This window comes from Pelophylax lessonae (assembly GCF_965119305.1).
Source record: "Pelophylax lessonae genome assembly, chromosome: 2".
NCBI lineage: Eukaryota > Metazoa > Chordata > Amphibia > Anura > Ranidae > Pelophylax > Pelophylax lessonae.
The window spans coordinates 295376450-295395462 of NC_138769.1; the positions used below are offsets into that span (position 1 = coordinate 295376450).

General features: G+C 51.0%; 1 protein-coding gene across 1 annotated transcript in view; it reads left to right on the top strand.

Annotated features, from left to right (window-relative positions):
• Positions 1–5717: 5717 nt before the first annotated feature.
• Positions 5718–19013, top strand: part of LOC309545509 (glutamine-dependent NAD(+) synthetase-like) — a 46483-nt gene continuing 33187 nt past the window's right edge. The window contains exons 1-4 of the mRNA XM_082244722.1: positions 5718–5888; positions 13699–13759; positions 17220–17336; positions 17447–17500. Coding sequence (XP_082100848.1) covers positions 5804–5888; positions 13699–13759; positions 17220–17336; positions 17447–17500 — 317 coding nt within the window. The 5' untranslated portion in view covers positions 5718–5803. The remainder of the gene's footprint in view (positions 5889–13698; positions 13760–17219; positions 17337–17446; positions 17501–19013) is intronic.

A 19013-nucleotide genomic window follows, 5' to 3' on the forward strand; every position in this document is an offset into this window, starting at 1 on the left:
TAAACCGATGTATGGTTTTGGCCACCGTGCTACAGCTCAGTTTCAGGGTCTTGGCAATCTTCTTATAGCTTAGGCCATCTTTATGTAGAGCAACAATTCTTTTTTCAGATCCTCCGAGAGTTCTTTGCCATGAGGTGCCATGTTGAACTTCCAGTGACCAGTATGAGGGAATGAGAGCGATAACACCAAATTTACCACACCTGCCCTCCATTCACACATGAGACCTTGTAACACTAATGAGTCACATGACACCGGGGGGGGGGGGGGGGGGGGGTATGGCTAATTGGACCCAATTTGGACATTTTCCCCTCAGGGGTGTACTCACTTTTGTTGCCAGCGGGTTAGACAATAATGGCTGTGTGTTGAGTTATTATGAGGGGACACCAATTTACACTGTTATTCAAGCTGAACACTCACTACTTTACATTGTAGCAAAGTGTAATTTCTTCAGTGATGTCACATGAAAAGATATAATAAAATATTTACAAAAATGTGAGGGGTGTACTCACTTTTTTGACATACTGTAGGTAATGCAAAGCCCCACTTCATGGATAGCTAAGATTATAGGGATTAATATGGTACCCAGCACTCCCCGTTTTGTGGTATTGACTGGCAACCATATGCTCCTAAGTGACCCCATAAAAATTTGACAAAGATATTTTTGGCTAATGACCCCAACATTTTTGGGATGGTAATGGTAAACCTCCTCTACCTCCCTACGACATGTGGACTCCCCGGACATGTTCAGAGCCCGAGCTGTGGCCCTGCAACTGTGCTCTCTCCAAGCTGACCTGACCCCGGGGGCTAGGAGCACCAAATTTGGCACAGGGATACTAGAGGCCCCCAGAGGTAGACCTCCCCTATCTCTGTGCCAAATTCAGGACCCTGGCCCCTCAAAATTCACCTACTGTGACTGCACCTAGAGTAACATGAGTGGCCCCCCACTCCTCTAACCACTCATTCTGCCCCGCACTGACAGATCCACCATCTTCATGCTACAGCCGCAGTGAAATCCCCAGGGATAAGCACTGACCATTTGGCATGCAAGGGGTGTGTCCCCCCGTCATTCAGCCTGTGGTCCCCGCCGTCATCCAGCCTGTGGTCGTGTCCTGGCCATAGTCCTTCTTCACATCCTGTGTGTCCCCCTCAGAGTCCCCTTTTATGTGTCCTGATAAAAGTTTCCCTTTTTTATTGCGGTCAGAGTTCTTTATTATTGCGGTCAGAGTGCCCCTTTAATGTGCCCCAATAAGAGCTGTGTGTTCTGTAATCAGACAATATTCCCGTAATTTGCCAATAAGAATCTCAAATAAGAATAATCCGCCCAATAAGAATAGATTTCCGTCGGGCGCATGCGCAGATAGTGCAGAGAGCGAGGCACAATCTGACATTACATTCTATTCCCTCCCCCCCTCTGTCTCTCCTCGGATAATACATCCAACAAACTGCGCATGCCAGTGTCCTCCCCGCCAGATGATCTCCGCTGGAGTGACGTCATTTACTGAGCATGCGCAGTTCCTCGAAAGCATTATTCCACAGGACACCGGCCTCACTGGTAAGGTGACATGACAACCAGGGCCGTCTTTAACGCAAGTCAAAAGGGGCATCTGCCACGGGCCCTGGTATTGATGGGGGGGCCCCAAAGTAGCTGCTCCTGGAGCCCGTGCTACCCTCAAATAGCTCTTCTGGTTTGGCAGTCACAAATACAGCTGTCCCGTCCTCCCGTTTTCTCTTCCAGGCAGGTTAACACAAGCGGACACACTAACAGGGCAGGGGAGAAGCGCACAGCTGTGGGTTCTGTGTGTAGCTCGTCCTGACAGGGAGTGAGTCAGAGCTGTTCTCCGTGCTCCACTGCCCCCTCCCACCTCTGACTTCTATAGCACAGCACAGAACAGTGAGTGAAGTGTTCTGGCTGTATGCTAGCTATGGATCTGATAGGCGGAGACTGCAGAGTGTGTGTTGGAAAAAGAGCGCGCACACATAACAGAATGGTGCAGCATCGCTGTGAGGATGAGAAGGAGGGGGGTGAATTTGTTTAAAAGAGGTGAGAACTACAAAAGGGGAATACAGAGGTGGCTGTGGACGGGGGGGGGGAGGGTACAGAGGTGGCTGTGGGCAGGGTGGGGGTACAGAGGTGGCTGTGGATGGGGGGCGGGGGGTACAGAGGTGGCTGTGGGCAGGGTGGGGGTACAGAGGTGGCACAAAGGTGGCTGTGGGCAGGGTGGGGGTACAGAGGTGGCTGTGGGCAGGGTGGCTGTGGTACAGAGGTGGCTGTGGTACAGAGGTGGCTGGGGTACAGAGGTGGCTGTGGACAGGGTGGGGGGTACAGAGGTGGCTGTGGTACAGAGGTGGCTGTGGACAGGGTGGGGGGTACAGACGTGGCTGTGGACAGGGTGGGGGGTACAGACGTGGCTGTGGACAGGGTGGGGGGGTACAGAGGTGGCTGTGGACAGGGTGGGGGGTACAGAGGTGGCTGTGGACAGGGTGGGGGGTACAGAAGTGGCTATGGACAGGGTGGGGGGGTACAGAGGTGGCTGTGGACAGGGTGGGGGGGTACAGAGGTGGCTGTGGACAGGGTGGGGGGGTACAGAGGTGGCTGTGGTACAGAGGTGGCTGTGGACAGGGTGGGGGGTACAGAAGTGGCTATGGACAGGGTGGGGGGGGGGGTACAGAGGTGGCTGTGGTACAGAGGTGGCTGTGGACAGGGTGGGGGGTACAGAGGTGGCTGTGGTACAGAGGTGGCTGTGGACAGGGTGGGGGGTACAGAGGTGGCTGTGGACAGGGTGGAGGGTACAGAAGTGGCTATGGACAGGGTGGGGGGTACAGAAGTGGCTGTGGACAGGGTGGGGGGTACAGAAGTGGCTATGGACAGGGGGGGGGGTACAGAAGTGGCTATGGACAGGGTGGGGGTACAGAAGTGGCTATGGACAGGGTGGGGGTACAGAGGTGGCCGTGGTACAGAGGTGGTACAGAGGTGGCTGTGGGCAGGGTGGGGGTACAGAGGTGGCTGTGGTACAGAGGTGGCACAGAGGTGGCTGTGGGCAGGGTGGGGGGGTACAGAGGTGGCTGTGGACAGGATGGGGGGTACAGAGGTGGCTGTGGACAGGATGGGGGGGGTACAGATGTAGCTGTGGACAGGGTGGGGGGTACAGAGGTGACTGTGGACAGGGTGGGGGGTACAGAAGTGGCTATGGACAGGGTGGGGGGGGGTACAGAGGTGGCTGTGGACAGGGTGGGGGGGGGGTACAGAGGTGGCTGTGGTACAGAGGTGGCTGTGGACAGAAGTGGCTATGGACAGGGTGGGGGGGTACAGAGGTGGCTGTGGTACAGAGGTGGCTGTGGACAGGGTGGGGGGTACAGAGGTGGCTGTGGTACAGAGGTGGCTGTGGACAGGGTGGGGGGTACAGAGGTGGCTGTGGACAGGGTGGGGGGTACAGAAGTGGCTATGGACAGGGTGGGGGGTACAGAAGTGGCTGTGTACATGGTGGGGGGTACAGAAGTGGCTGTGGACAGGGGGGGGTACAGAAGTGGCTGTGGACAGGGGGGGGGTACAGAGGTGGCTGTGGGCAGGGTGGGGGTACAGAGGTGGTACAGAGGTGGCTGTGGGCAGGGTGGGGGTACAGAGGTGGCTGTGGTACAGAAGTGGCACAGAGGTGGCTGTGGGCAGGGTGGGGGGTACAGAGGTGGCTGTGGACAAGGTGGGGGGTACAGAAGTGGCTATGGACAGGGTGGGGGGTACAGAAGTGGCTATGGACAGGGTGGGGGGGGCACAGAGGTGGCTGTGGTACAGAGGTGGCTGTGGACAGGGTGGGGGGTACAGAGGTGGCTGTGGGCAGGGTGGGGGTACAGAGGTGGCTGTGGACAGGGTGGGGGTACAGAGGTGGCTGTGGACAGGGTGGGGGGGTACAGAGTTGGCTGTGGACAGGGTGGGGGGGTACAGAGGTGCCTGTGGTACAAAAGGTGGCTGTGGACAGGGGGGTACAGAGGTGGCTGTGGTACAGAGGTGGCTATGGACAGGGTGGGGGGTACAGAGGTGGCTGTGGTACAGAGGCGGCTGTGGTAAAGAGGTGGTACAGAGGTGGCTATGGACAGGGTGGGGGGTACAGAGGTGGCTATGGATAGGGTGGGGGGTACAGAGGTGGCTATGGACAGGGTGGGGGGTACAGAGGTGGCTGTGGGCAGGGTGGGGGGTACAGAGGTGGCTGTGGGCAGGGTGGGGGGTACAGAGGTGGCTGTGGGCAGGGTGGGGGGTACAGAGGTGGCTGTGGACAGGGTGGCTGTGGTACAGAGGTGGCTGTGGTACAGAGGTGGCTGTGGACAGGGTGGGGGGTACAGAGGTGGCTGTGGTACAGAGGTGGCTGTGGACAGGGTGGGGGGTACAGAGGTGGCTGTGGACAGGGTGGGGGGTACAGAGGTGGCTGTGGACAGGGTGGGGGGTACAGAGGTGGCTGTGGTACAGAGGTGGCTGTGGACAGGGTGGGGGGGGTACAGAAGTGGCTATGGACAGGGTGGGGGGGTACAGAGGTGGCTGTGGACAGGGTGGGGGTACAGAGGTGGCTGTGGACAGGGTGGGGGGTACAGAGGTGGCTGTGGACAGGGTGGGGGGTACAGAAGTGGCTATGGACAGGTTGGGGGGTATAGAGGTGGCTGTGGTACAGAGGTCGCTGTGGACAGGGTGGGGGGTACAGAGGTGGCTGTGGTACAGAGGTGGCTGTGGACAGGGTGGGGGGTACAGAGGTGGCTGTGGACAGGGTGGGGGGTACAGAAGTGGCTGTGGACAGGGTGGGGGGTACAGAAGTGGCTATGGACAGGGGGGGTACAGAGGTGGCTGTGGTACAGAGGTGGCTGTGGGCAGGGTGGGGGTACAGAGGTGGCTGTGGTACAGAGGTGGCAGAGGTGGCTGTGGGCAGGGCGGGGGGTACAGAGGTGGCTGTGGACAGAGTGGGGGGTACAGAAGTGTCTATGGACAGGGTAGGGGGGGGGTACAGAGGTGGCTGTGGACAGGGTTGGGGGTACAGAGGTGGCTGTGGACAGGGTGGGGGGGGGTACAGAGGTGGCTGTGGACAGGGTGGGGGGTACAGAGGTGGCTGTGGACAGGGTGGGGGTACAGAGGTGGCTGTGGACAGGGTGGGGGTACAGTGGTGGCTGTGGTACAAAAGGTGGCTGTGGACAGGGGGGTACAGAGTGTGTGTTTGTTTTTTGGAGTGGGAGGGGGCCCAAGAAAATGCTTCCCCAGGGCCAAAACAATATTAAAGACGGCCCTGATGACAACTAATGACACTTACCGTCTCTCCTGGATACAGACAAGAGATTTGATGTAGAAGCTGTGGGTGAAATCTCAGATCAATCCACTATAGGGCGCTGTGATAGAAGACTCCGTCTCCCTGGCAACCTATACTACAAAATGGCGCCTCCGCCTTCGCGTGCCTCATATGACGTCATCCGCCCGCCCCCTTCCCCCTGCCCCAATCAGAGGACGCGCGAGCCCACCTCCGCGCGCTGGCAATTGAGGCCGCTCATTCCCGATGCTCAATGACAGGGAGAAGCGACAGAGAGCTGGAGGGAGGACTAGACTGTCTTCTCCCTCCAGCCTGCAGGTGGCAATAGAGAGCGCCGCTGTACAGTATGGGAAGGCTGCCGTTCATTCTCTATCCCCTTCGGATGGGAGGGATTGACTAGCGTGGTGTGGGGCAGGAAGTGATGAGATGGGGGAGGTCCACCAGTACAGAGGAGGAAATGTCACACTGGCTTCACTCGTCTGTCTGTATAGAGTATATGGTGTCTGTCTGTCCTCTGTCTGCACACTATGGGCAGGAAGGTGACCCTGGCTACCTGTACATTGAATCAGTGGGCTCTGGACTTTGATGGGAACCTGCAGAGAATATTACAGAGTATGTAATTATACCTACCTCCTAAAACCTAACCCCCTGTCTGTCTGTCCCCATCAGTGCTTCCTTATATATATATATATATATATATATATATATATATATATATATATATATATATATATATATATATATATATATATACATACAAGAAATGCAGAGTGTAACCCCCATGTGTCATACTACACTTAGTCTGATATTATATTTATAATGTGACTACACTCAGACCGCATACACAGCGGTGGAAAAAACGCGTCCAAATCTGCACAGCGTTTAGTTTTATTTTTACCTATCTGGATGTGACAGAATATTACCGCCCCATTATATTATTATTATATGGGAGTTTTATAACCCCAACAGTTTGCACAGTGCAGTTTAAACCGCATACACACTGAGGTAAAAACGCTGCATTCAGATCTGTGCGCCGTACCTGGGCACGGCGGTATGGTAGATTACAGGCCTATGCGCACAGCTGCGTTGTGCTCAGAAATCCGCGTTCCGTCGTGTAAAATCTAGATAGGAAATTCTGTGCCCTGGTTCATTATTCAGCCCCGGTCCACACTGATGCAATACGGGAAACGCACAAGAGACGCTGTGTTTTCCCCCCGTGTCGCACTGCTTAGCAATCTCACAGCGTCCGTGCAATCTGCTGGGGGGGTCAATGTTAGATTAACGACACCCCCGAAACAGATTGCATAATGCAGTGCAATCGGCAGAATTGCATCGCAGTTTTGGTGCGGATGTGATTTTCAGCCATACAAAAATGTATAACCATACAGACATCGCATGTGATGTGCATAGGAATGCGGTGCGATTCCTGGGCCAATCACATGCGGTGTTTTGCATGCACCAGTTTGAACCTAGGATCACGCATTATATTATGCAAGAAGAGTTTTATGGGTGTGATCCTTTTATAGGCATTCAGTCCCAGGTTCACATTTGTGGGATGACAGACATCGCATGTGATTCGGAGCGCATTGCTTTGCAAATCACATGCGATGCCTGTGTGATGCAAATTCAGCCATACAGATTGTTTGGCTGAATTCGCATTCAGACACAACTTGCACAGGACCCTTTTTTGGGTCCGCACCAGAATCAGATCGCATGGGTGTTCACATCTATGCGATCCAATTCATGTCCAAACTGAAGGTTCGCACTGCAATATGCGAACTGATCCGGGGGTGTCGTTAACTTTGTATTGACACCCCCAGCAATTTGCATATGGCAGTGTGAACTGCCTGTGTGTTGAATGCGATGTGGGAACCTGCAGTGGATTCGCAGGGTTCCCGCATCGCATATATGTGAACCGGGACTTATGTGTTTAAGAATTTGCAATTGACTGTGTGGTTCTGCATGTGTGTTTACATGTATTTGTAATACATTTGCATCGTTTTATTTTACTGAGTTGCATTTTAGGCCCCATGCACACGGGGCGTTAGAAAAAAAGGTGCTGCCAAGCTAGTTCTGACGCCGGAAAAAGCAGCTGTAAGAACGTGCTTTCAGTAGCTTTTTCCATTTGCGTTATTGCACGTTTTGCCACGTCGCTTTTAGCAGCGTTTTTTTCTGCCTCCATTCAAAATCAATGGTTCCCTATGGGAGCCTATTGATTTGAATGGAAGTCGCATCACAAGTCGGATCAGGATGATCCGACTTGCGGCGGGACTTGCGCTGTGAGAATCTTGAGGGGGAACTCCATGCCAAAATGGGGAAAAAACGGCATAGGGGGTCCCCCCAGGTTCCAAACCAGGCCCTTCGGGTCTGGTATGGAATTTGAGGGTAGCCCCCACGCCGAAAAAACGGCGTGGGGTCCCCCCATAAATCCATACCAGACCCTTATCCGAGCAAGCAGCCCGGCAGGCCAGGAAAGGGGAGGGGACGAGCGAGCGGCCCCACCCCCCCTGGACCACACCAGGCCACATGCCCTCAACATGGGATGTGTTGGTGCTTTGGGGCAGGGGGGGCTCTGCACCCCCCCACCCCAAAGCACTTTGCCCCCATGTTGATGACAAGGGCCTCATTCCCACAACCCTGACCGGTGGTTGTGGGGGTCTGCGGGCAGGGGGCTTATCGGTATCTGGAAGCCCCCTTGAACAAGGGGCCCCCCAGATCCCAGACCCCCTCCCTATGTGAATGGGTATGGGGTACATTGTACCCCTACCCATTCACCCCATAAAAGGCAGTGTATGTGAATAACGACAGGAGACGTTTTGGAAAGTTTATTTATAATCCAGTCTTCTTCGTTTCGATCTTCTCCACTCTGTTCTTCTCCCCCTCCGCTCTTCTGCTCTTTTGCTGTCTGCTCTTCTGCTCTTGGCTCTTCTTCTTCCTCCGGTCCTCCTCAGACGATGTCTCCAGTGATTATTCTGGTCTCTGCAGCTTAATATATAGCCATTGGGGGCGTGGCCTCTCGATGACGTCACCGGGAGGCCACTCCCCCTTATGTCAGACACCACCGTCTGTGACATAAGGGGGTGGGGGCCTCCCGTGATGTCATCGAGAGGCCACGCCCCTAATGGCTATATATTAAGCTGCAGAGACCGGAGATCGGCATAATCACCGGAGACATCGTCTAAGGAGGACCGGAGGAAGAAGAGCCAAGAGCAGAAGAGCGGCGGGGGAGAAGAACAGAGTGGAGAAGATCGGAGCGGAGAAGACTCGATGAAGATTTTAAATAAACTTTACAAAACGTCTCCTGTCGTTATTTACATACACTGCCTTTTAAGGGGTGAATGGGTAGGGGTACAATGTACCCCATACCCATTCACATAGGGAGGGGGTCCGGGATCTGGGGGGCCCCCTTGTTCAAGGGGGCTTCCAGATACCGATAAGCCCCCTGCCTGCAGACCCCCACAACCACCGGCCAGGGTTGTGGGGATGAGGCCCTTGTCCTCATCAACATGGGGGCAAGGTGCTTTGGGGTGGGGGGTGCAGAATCCCCCCTGCCCCAAAGCACCAACACCCCCCATGTTGAGGGCATGTGGCCTGGTGTGGTCCAGGGGGGGTGGGGCCGCTCGCTCGTCCCCTCCCCTTTCCTGGCCTGCCGGGCTGTTTGCTCGATAAGGGTCTGGTATGGATTTTGGGGGGGACCCCACACCGTTTTTTCGGCATGGGGCTACCCTCAAATTCCATACCAGACCCGAAGGGCCTGGTTTGGAACCTGGGGGGACCCCCTACGCCGTTTTTTCCCCATTTTGGCGTGGAGTTACCCCTCAAGATTCTCACAGCGCAAGTCGCGCCGCACGTCGGATCATCCTGATCCGACTTGCAGTGCGACTTCCATTCAAATCAATAGGCTCCCATGGGGAACCATTGATTTTGAATAGAAGAAAAAACATATAAAGTGGCTTAACGCACGTTAAGCAACGTTATTCAGCCTTTAGCAGCGCCAGACGTTTTTACAGCTGTAACGCTGGTCCTCAGAACGCGCAGGCAGTGGGTTCTTCTTGCAGCTTAAAAACGCCTAGGCCACTTACAGCTCAAAAACGTCTGTGTGTGTGTGCATGAGGCCATAGAATAACATGGAGGTGCGTTTTTAGGCTGCAAAAAGAAAACGCCTGACGCTACTTACAGTGGCGTTAAAAAACGTCCCCGTGTGCATGGGGCCTAAATGTGTTTGTGGTGCCTTGCAATGCATACAGATGCAGCATGCTGGACTTTTTTAATGCATATAAAAACCCCACAATGGTGTAATGAAGGCTCATTGAGAAACGTTCATTTTTCCTGCATATGCACTCATACTCGCATTCTACTGCATCTGGTGTAAGGGCTCATTCACATCAGGACAAGGCGCAGGAAATCTGTGTGCATTTCCCGCATCCTCTTCAAAAAGCACTGCACTTGCGGTTTGCAGCAGATGTCAGTGCAGTGCTAACGACAACCCAAATGTGGGTCGCAAATGCAATGTGCAAACACCGGATGTTTGCATTGTACAGAAGTAGCAGGCGGTCTGGTTGCAGTTTTTAAACATAGTACATTCACTACTTTTGCTGCAGTCTGGCATGCTTTCAGCCTATTTAAAGCAGTAGTACACTCGGCTATTTAACTTTTACCTACAGGTAAGCCTATAATAAGGCCTATATTCAGACTTACCTGTAGGTACAATTAATATCTCCTAAACCTGCACGGTTTAGGAGATATTCAACCTGCATGCAGCCACTGAAGTCAGCGGCGCATGCGCTCTGAAGGTCCGGCGGATCTTCAGAGCTCCTTGCCGGAAAGTGAAATTCCCACGTGCATGTACGGGAGTGACGTCATCGTGGCTCCGGCCACTCACAGCGCCGGAGCCGCCGAACCAGGAAGAGACGCCGAGGGAGCATGTCAGCTCCCTCAGCGTTGTCCAGACGACCGTGTTGGGGCTTCGTTCTAATTTAAGTATTTCATAATGTGCTTGTATGCCATGCATACTAGCTCATATTATGCCTTTGTCCTGCAGGGTTTTTTTTTTCATGAGTATACAACCGCTTTAAATGAATGGGCTGAAATTGCACTGCACCCGGATCGTATGTGAATTGCACTGGAACACACGTCGCGTTCCTTTTGTGATTCATGGTATAAACGGGCTCTAACGCTAGGCTCACATCTGTGTGGGTGGTGCCGCTGCGGCACTCACACAAATTCTGGCAGCCACAACCACCAACACAGAGAAATGCGGGACCCACAGGTGAGTGCCAATAATTCTAATTGCATGCCACCCGCACAGGAAATCGCACCTCATACTGGGAACCTCAGGCTGCAATTAAAAAAAAAAAAATAGAGCAGGGGCTTCTTTCCTGTGCGTCGCGGGGCACGGAAGCCCATTCAAATACATAGGCTCTCGTTCCTGCGCAAACCACGGGCCACACAGGTGTGAACCTGGCCTAAATGATCCCTGTGTGCAGTTCTGCACATGTGTTTGCAGGCATTTGTAATGCATTAGTGATGCATTTGTAATACTTTTGCAAAGAGTTTGCAATGCTTTTTTTATGATTTGTATTTACATGCATTTGTGGTGCATTTATGTGGCAGCGGAGTCGTCCTTTTCTGCTTGTCGTGGTGCATTCATGTGCACTCCAGGTTATTTATTTGGAAATAATACCATGCTGTACTTTTTTTCAAATGCACCACATTAGTATAAACCCGGCTGATTGAAATAAATGCATTTTTTCTGCATATGTGCTCGTAACGTGTTTATAAACGTGTTCTATATTCTGTAAATGAGCCTAAACACATGTGAACAGTAGCACTACCATAATACAGTATGTGCGTTTTTTTTTTTTTTTTGGCTCTGCCAGCAAGAGTTAGGGATGCACCGAAATGAAAATTCTGGGCCGAAACCGAAAATGCAGGATGCCCTTGGCCGAAAACCGAAAATTATTTTTTTCCCCCAAATGATTTTAAAATAGATAGAAGAGGGGCATACACCAAAAACAGGCAGCGACGTACACCTGTCGCTGCCACCCTGTCATAGTATATGTACTGTGATGGGTTGGCAAGTGGTTAATTTAATTGCCAATGGTATTTGTATTATGCAGCATGAGGGGGTTAATGTATTGCCACTGCTGGTCACTGATGCATTAGTGACCGACCAGTGGCAGTTAATTAACCCCTTTGTGCTGCATTAGTGCAACCAGTGTCAGTGTTAATTAACACTGGTTGCACTGATACTGGTTGCACTAATGCAGCACAAAGGGGTTAATTAACTGCCACTGGTCAATCACTAATGCACAGCAGTGGCAATACATTAACCCCCTCATGCTGCATAATACTAATACCATTGGTAACACCGCCTCAGCGCCCCCTCGCCTCAGCGTCCCTCCCCATCCCAAGGATGCATTCTCCTTACTCTCTGCTCCTCCTGTGTCCTTCCTTTCAAAAGACCTGCCTCTGGCTGGCGGCCCACCTCCCTGTCACTACTGCTGAAGATGCTTAGCCAATAACAACTTTTGGACACACTGGCGTAGATCATCAAGGTACTCTTTTACTTTTCTATTATATATATCCATTGTCCTACACATTGGTTTAGAGTCACCTGAGCTCAGAGATGGTTTATGGCAAAATGTCTGGCCGGCGGCCGCCTCCCTGTGATGTCACTACTACTACGATGTGCATGAATGAACGAACACACCCAGCGGGCGGGCGAGCGGCCGCTTATAGCTGTAACTAAGTGAGCGCTTCACTTCCCTGTCAGAAGAGATACCCGCCTGATAGGGTGAAGCGCTCACTTAGTTACAGCTATTAGCGGCCGCTTGCCCGCCCGGTGTGTTCGTTCATTCATGCACATCGTAGTAGTAGTGACATCACAGGGAGGCGGCCGCTCGCCAGACATTTTGCCATAAACCATCTCTGAGCTCAGGTGACTCTAAACCAATGTGTAGGACAATGGATATATATAGTAAAAGAGTACCTTGAAGATCTACGCCAGTGTGTCCGAAAGTTGTTATTGGCTAAGCATCTTCAGCAGTAGTGACAGGGAGGCGGGCCGCCGGCCAGAGGCAGGTCTTTTGAAACCTGCGCTGCGCCTGTATCGGCATCTTTAACCCATTTTCGGCCGAAATGGAATAAGCCCATTTTCGGCCAAAAATATCGGTTGCCGAAATTTCGGTGCACCACTAGGTCCAGTATGCAATGAGGCCTTACTATGTAAAAGGTTTAGAAGCTAAATGAAGGCAAAGTTCTATGAAGGTGCAACCCAGCGCATGTGTTTAGGGCAGCCCAATCATTTCAATGGGCTGCCCTGTGTGCGACTATCACAGAAAAGTGCGGGCAATTTTTATTTTTTTTTTTTTATTGCATGGCAAGAAGCTACCATGCTTGTGGTGTGAGTTTGCACCCTTGTATTGGTTGGTACATCTGGGGTGTGTTTCTGCAACACAGTGGTGTGAATGGAGCATATAGGAACTCTGTAAGGCTGTGTGTCCACGCTGTTCCTGGGCGGTGATGCACCCACATTGCGGGTTACATCAAGGCAGCCCTTTGTTTTCAATGGGCAACCAACACACCCCATTGTGCAAGCAAAACTGCACCTGACCTATTTTTGGGATCACGGCATATGGTGGCCCCCATTCACATTTGAGCGTAAGCGTAGCCAGGTGATTTTTTTTTTTTTTTTAAGCTTGACTTGCAGTACATGAGCTCAATCGTACATTTTTGTCCCCATATACTTTTATATAAGTGTCCCCCAGTGCACTGCCACATATAACATACATTACTGCAACACCGTGCAATAGCAAGACCCAGGGCACACTTGAGAGTATTAGAATCATGGTTCTACCCACGATTCCAGAATCGCAGCGAGACACGCTTGCGGTGGCATTATTTTTTTGTCTCAAGACCCCAAACGTGCCAGGCTCGGTGCCAAAAATTGGTCCATGAACTTCTTTGGCGCATTCTTGAAGCCGAAGGAGGCCCATTGAAAATGAATGATGCCGCTCCAAAAACGTGCAACATGGCATCACACCTAAGTATTGAAGTCTGTGTGTCTGCTTTACCTTGGCACAACCTACAAGTCTCTCTGCTTCTGGGGCAGATGGGACTTGTAGTCTTTCCAGTCACAGAGTCCATTGAATGGATGGTAGTGGCTGTGTAGGTGGAGCCATGCGTAACCATACAGAATTCAAATAACAAAACATCAGCACAAAGAGTAACACTCTGGAATTTCAGGTACATGGGGGGGGGGGGGGGTGTTGAATAATGTGACCACATTTCATGTTACACACTAAATATGGGTAGAACAGGAAACCTGGTATGGAAAGTAAACTGTTCCTTGAATCCTTGTTAGTTTTATATGTTTTTATATTTTGCCTGCATACCTGCCCTAAATGTCAAATTTTTCCAGGTATAAAGATTGCCAAGGAGCAAGGAGCTCGATACCGGCTCGGACCAGAACTGGAAATATGGTAAGATGTCTGTTTACTGAGAGGTCATGCCAAACCTGCGTCATCTGTTTTGTAGGGCCAATCCTTCACCCGTATGCCTAACACCCTCCCCCCCACTCACATATGTAATCCTGCTCCTCCTCACAAAGCTGGCTATAGGTCAAAGTCTCACTCAGCAAGTAAAATTACAGCTTTTGTTGCTGTTGCAGAAATGCCAGAAACTGTGATTTCTGAAAGTCTCTTTAGTTTTTGGTCATATTATTTTTTTTTAAAGATACATTTTTTTTTTTATTCTACCAAACCCAAACATTCCAATAAAAAAGACAGGCACTGCTTTCCTGCTTGTTGGCAGCCTGTGCATAACTGATAAGTTGGACTATACCACGTCTGCTAGTACAGAGAGAGGGCCCGAAATTTACTACCCCTGCTCGTACAGAGTCAGGCATCAAACAAAATCGCCTCTGCCGGTACCGAGGGGTCAGGCTCTACCACCTCTGTCGGTACCGAGTGAGGGGTCGGGCTCTACCGCCTCTGCCGGTACAGAGTGAGGGGTCGGGCTCTACCGCCTCTGCCGGTACCGAGTGAGGGGTCGGGGTCTACCGCCTCTGCCGGTACCGAGTGAGGGGTCGGGCTCTACCGCCTCTGCCGGTACCGAGTGAGGGGTCGGGCTCTACCGCCTCTGCCGGTACCGAGTGAGGGGTCGGGCTCTACCGCCTCTGCCGGTACCGAGTGAGGGGTCGGCCTCTACCGCCTCTGCCGGTACCGAGTGAGGGGTCGGCCTCTACCGCCTCTGCCGGTACCGAGTGAGGGGTCGGCCTCTGCCGGTACCGAGTGAGGGGTCGGCCTCTGCCGGTACCGAGTGAGGGGTCGGGGCTTCACCGCCTCTGCCGGTACCGAGTGAGGGGTCGGGGCTCTACCGCCTCTGCCGGTACCGAGTGAGGGGTAGGGCTCTACCGCCTCTGCCGGTACCGAGTGAGGTAGGGCTGCACGATAGAGTTCTATGCAAGGGGGGATTGCTGAACAAGGTGAGAGAGTTGCAGTCTGCTGTGGATCTGTGTCCCCCTGTGCAGCCAAGATGGCGGTCGGCACAGCTTGCTGAGGGATATGAGTACACTGGGGTCCTTTTTGTGAAGATTAGGAGGTCTGTGTATGGCTTTGGGGGCACCCGGGGGACGGAGGCAAGTCCCGAATGAGTGGCGGAATAAGTAGGCCTTACCGGGAACCACGAGCGCGCGATCCCGCTCCGATCTAGGCAAGGCGCGGCTTCTGTGCCTGTGTAGGCCTCAACTCTGCGCTCCTCAGAACGGAGTCTTTCCTCCGCAATACCAGGCAGTATTGGTCTCTGGTGCCTCGATGGGTCTCCCCAAGCTGTTTTTTCTCCCTGATTAGGGGAGATTTAGGAGGATTGCTGAGGATTTTGTACGGCGGTATCGGAGCTCTCACAAGAAGCGTCCGTCCCGCACGTCTTCCGGCCATGCCCCTTGCCTAATGCTAAATATCGTGTCTTCGGCGATATGAATATCGCCCACGCCCGCAGAACGATAGTCGATATCATATCGACTATCGTTCAGCCCTAGAGTGAGGGGTCGGGCTCTCCCGCCTCTGCCGGTACCGAGTGAGGGGGTCGGGCTCTCCCGCCTCTGCCGGTACCGAGTGAGGGGTCGAGCTCTACCGCCTCTGCCTGTACCGAGGTGAGGGGTCGGGCTCTACCGCCTCTGCAGGTACAGAGTTGGTGGAGATTTCCCTCCCCTGAATTATACGGCTGTTGGCGTAATTCTTCCTGTCCTGAAGATCTATTTACTTATTTTGTTTCAATAATTTTTTATTGAAGGTCTTCAGGATTGCTATAGAATAATAATGAATTCAAGAACACCAACAGCAATTCACATGACCAAAGCTAGGATCACCTGCGGATACAGATCTATTGACTATAAAAGCGTTAATTTTACCATAGACCCAATCAGTTATTCACAGCGGTATCTATAGATTTCCTACAGCCCTTGGGGCGGGCGGGCGGGGGAGTGGGACACAGTGGTTAGACCAGTGGGAGCAATAAGTAAGTGTGGGCTCTTAGTCGGTTCACTAAGTAGTCGGCTCTCAGTAGTCCTCTAGGGTCTTGAGGTTGATTGAGCTGTTTAGTTGGTGTATGTATCCAGAGCCAACACTCCTCTTTTTATAAAAACATTTACCGTACGAATGTGTCAAACATTCACACAGCCACCACAAAAGAAAAATCGAATTTTGTCTAATATGAGTATCTTCTATGATTGTCACCACCACCTAGTGCCCATAATGTAGTATTTTCCTGATTTATGGTATTTCAGGAAGATAACGCATTATGGCCACTAGATGGCACTTGCGACCATCATTAATAATCATGCAATTTTTCTTTTTTTTTCTTTTGTGGCAGTTGTACAAATGTTTGTCACATTCGCACAGCAATTTTTTTTGTTTCATAAATGGGCCCCAAAGTGTAAAGATGGGGATAGAGCGGAAGAAAGGGACAAAACAATGTGGTAAAGGAAGGGTATCCTGCTGGGTCCCCAGAAGGCGGAAATATAGTAGGGACTATTTTACTCTTTTTACTTAGTGTCATTTTGTACGAAAGTTTCAGTTAATTATTTAATTTACCGGAATTAAAGAAATGCTAATATTTTTAAAAAAATGTATCTTTTATTTGTTGGTACTGAACATAATAAACAAAGAATACATAAAAAAACACTACATTTAATTTAGGGTTCTCATGGATATGAGATAAGAGTGTGATCTGGCAGATAAGGACACAGTGATTATAGCGATGCCTTCCTTAGAAACAAAGAAAGGAAAGAGATTATAAAATACAACAGCATTTCTTCCAGATCTGTGCAGTAATCCAGCGTGAGACTTTGCCTCTGTGCAGCTTCCTGTAATAAAGACCGGTCACTGCTGCTCTTTTCATATACAGGGTGACTGGTCTTATCTCCGCCCCCTCCTGTAGGAAGCCTTCTGCAGGAAGCCTGTAGTGGGGGGGGGGTTGTTGGGACGCTCCGGGGACCCAAGTCATTTGTGGCCCCTCCACGTCGCCCCATAACCCCCCCCCCCCCCCCCCCGCTGCCTTCTGGGAGACGCACAGGTCCCAGAAGACAGCAAGACCATTCAGAAAGCACAGCACGACTCACGTATGTGCATTAAGAAACAGGCTGTGAAGCCGCAAGGCTTCACTTCCTGTTTCCCTTAGTAAGGATGCCGGCGCCTGCACCTGGAGCCGATGGATGAGTTAGCTTCGGGTGCAGACTTTGCGGGATCACTGGACAGGTAAGTGTCCTTATATTAAAAGTCAGCAGCTTCAGTATTTGTAGCTGCTGACTGTTTTTCCCCCCCAGGCTGGAACTCCGCTTTAAGGGATATTTTTTAATGGAATGTGCCTGGAGGTTCTGCTTCAATCCCAGTAAATCATTTAGAGCAATTTGTGTATAATTGTTAATTATCATTCTTCACACAGTGGTTATGGCTGTTCAGATCACTTTTTCGAGTCCGATACAATCCTTCATTCTTTCCAAGTCCTGGCGAAGCTGCTGGAATCTTCGGCAACCACCGATATCATCTGCGATGTGGGGATGTGAGTATGTCATCCTTGTTGTCACCAATACGTCATTGGTTTATATATTAACAAGACGATACAACCTGCATTGTTGTCTATGCTCTGATCTAACGGCTCCTTCTTTGCAGGCCGGTGATGCACAAAAATGTTCGATACAACTGCCGGGTGATCTTCCTTAACAAGTAATCAGATTTTCCTTTTACATTTATTACTTTTATTATCATAGAATTCCTGTCTGATCTGCCTTAGAGATAATTTCTCTATTAACAGCATATAACAATATGGAAAAATGTTTGATAAAAGGATGGAATTTTCCAATGATGGAATATTATACCATGGACCTAGATATGTCCATGTCTCTGCCATTGACTCTCATTGACTTTTGAGGTGTTTTTACATTTTGCAGATATATTAAAATCTGCAGTTTTGGCTACTAAATCCCTAAGGGCCAGTCTACTTGTGGTTTTCGTGCGGCTTACCCACAGTTTCTCATAGACCTCTATTTAATCAGAGGCCTCCAAACTTTCTAAAAGAGCCAGTTTACTGTTCTTCAAACTTTAGGGGGGGGGTGGCTGGACCATGGCTACTGGGAGTGGAAAATGTCCCAGCATCAGCAGAAGTAAACAATGCTTCATTTTTGGTGTCGGTGAAAGGGATTGTGACCCATCATTGCTGTCATTGTTCCCCATTGTCCTTAGGAGGAACTGTGCCCCTTGGTGTTTGGAGACCACTGTATTAGATCATGCTTTTTTTGGTACGTTTTCTGAAAACCCAGCAGCACGCAGGACTTTTGGTGTGCTTTCAGACAATTCACCAAAAATAGAAGTCTAAGGGAAGCCATAGGTAACCTGCACAAAACCTGCATGTACACTGCGCTTTGCCTGCGTTGCTGCAACACCAATGCACAGCAGCGTAAAACCACCCTTAAAGAATAATTCCAGGTATAGATATTTTTACATAGTTAGTATGGTCCAGCTTGGGTCAATGCTACTAGGTATTTACCATACCTTGCCGATCCCCCTGGAAGCTGGGAACCAAAGAAACAGTCACTGCTACTCCAGTGATCTCAACTTGGTTCCAGGTCCTGTGCCAAGAGGCTGCTTTGACATAGGGGGTCACTTTCTCGTCACATGCGCCATTCATATATTTTGTTTTTCTGAATGAATGCAAAGCATTCGTTGATTGAATGCGGTGGAAAGTGTGACATCACTGCCCCGCCATCTCATCCAATCAGAGAATGCTTTGTATTCATTGATGAAATAAATGTTGTCTCTGTAGGTATCTTCCTGACACTCATTCGAACTAAAAAAGTGGCTACAGAACATCTTTAAATTAACGTTACGGAAAAAGTCCAGCTTAAAGGGCATCTTAGGGTTTCGTTTTTTTTCCTTTTAGATAATAAACACATCATACTTACCGCTCTGTGCAGTGGTTTTACACAGAGAAGCCCAGATCCTCTTCTTCTCGGGTCCCATGGTGGTTCTTCTGCCCCCCCCCCCCTTGCCAAGTGCCCCCATAGCAAGCTGCTTACTCTGGGGGCACTCATGCATGCTCGCACTCAAGCTGACTCTATGTGTATATTATGGGACACGCAGGGCATGGCTCAGTCCCACCCCACTCCCTCCTCATTGGCTTTGTCTCAGCCAATTAGGAGGGAGAGACCAGGGAGAGACTTGGCTCCTCGGCACATCGCTG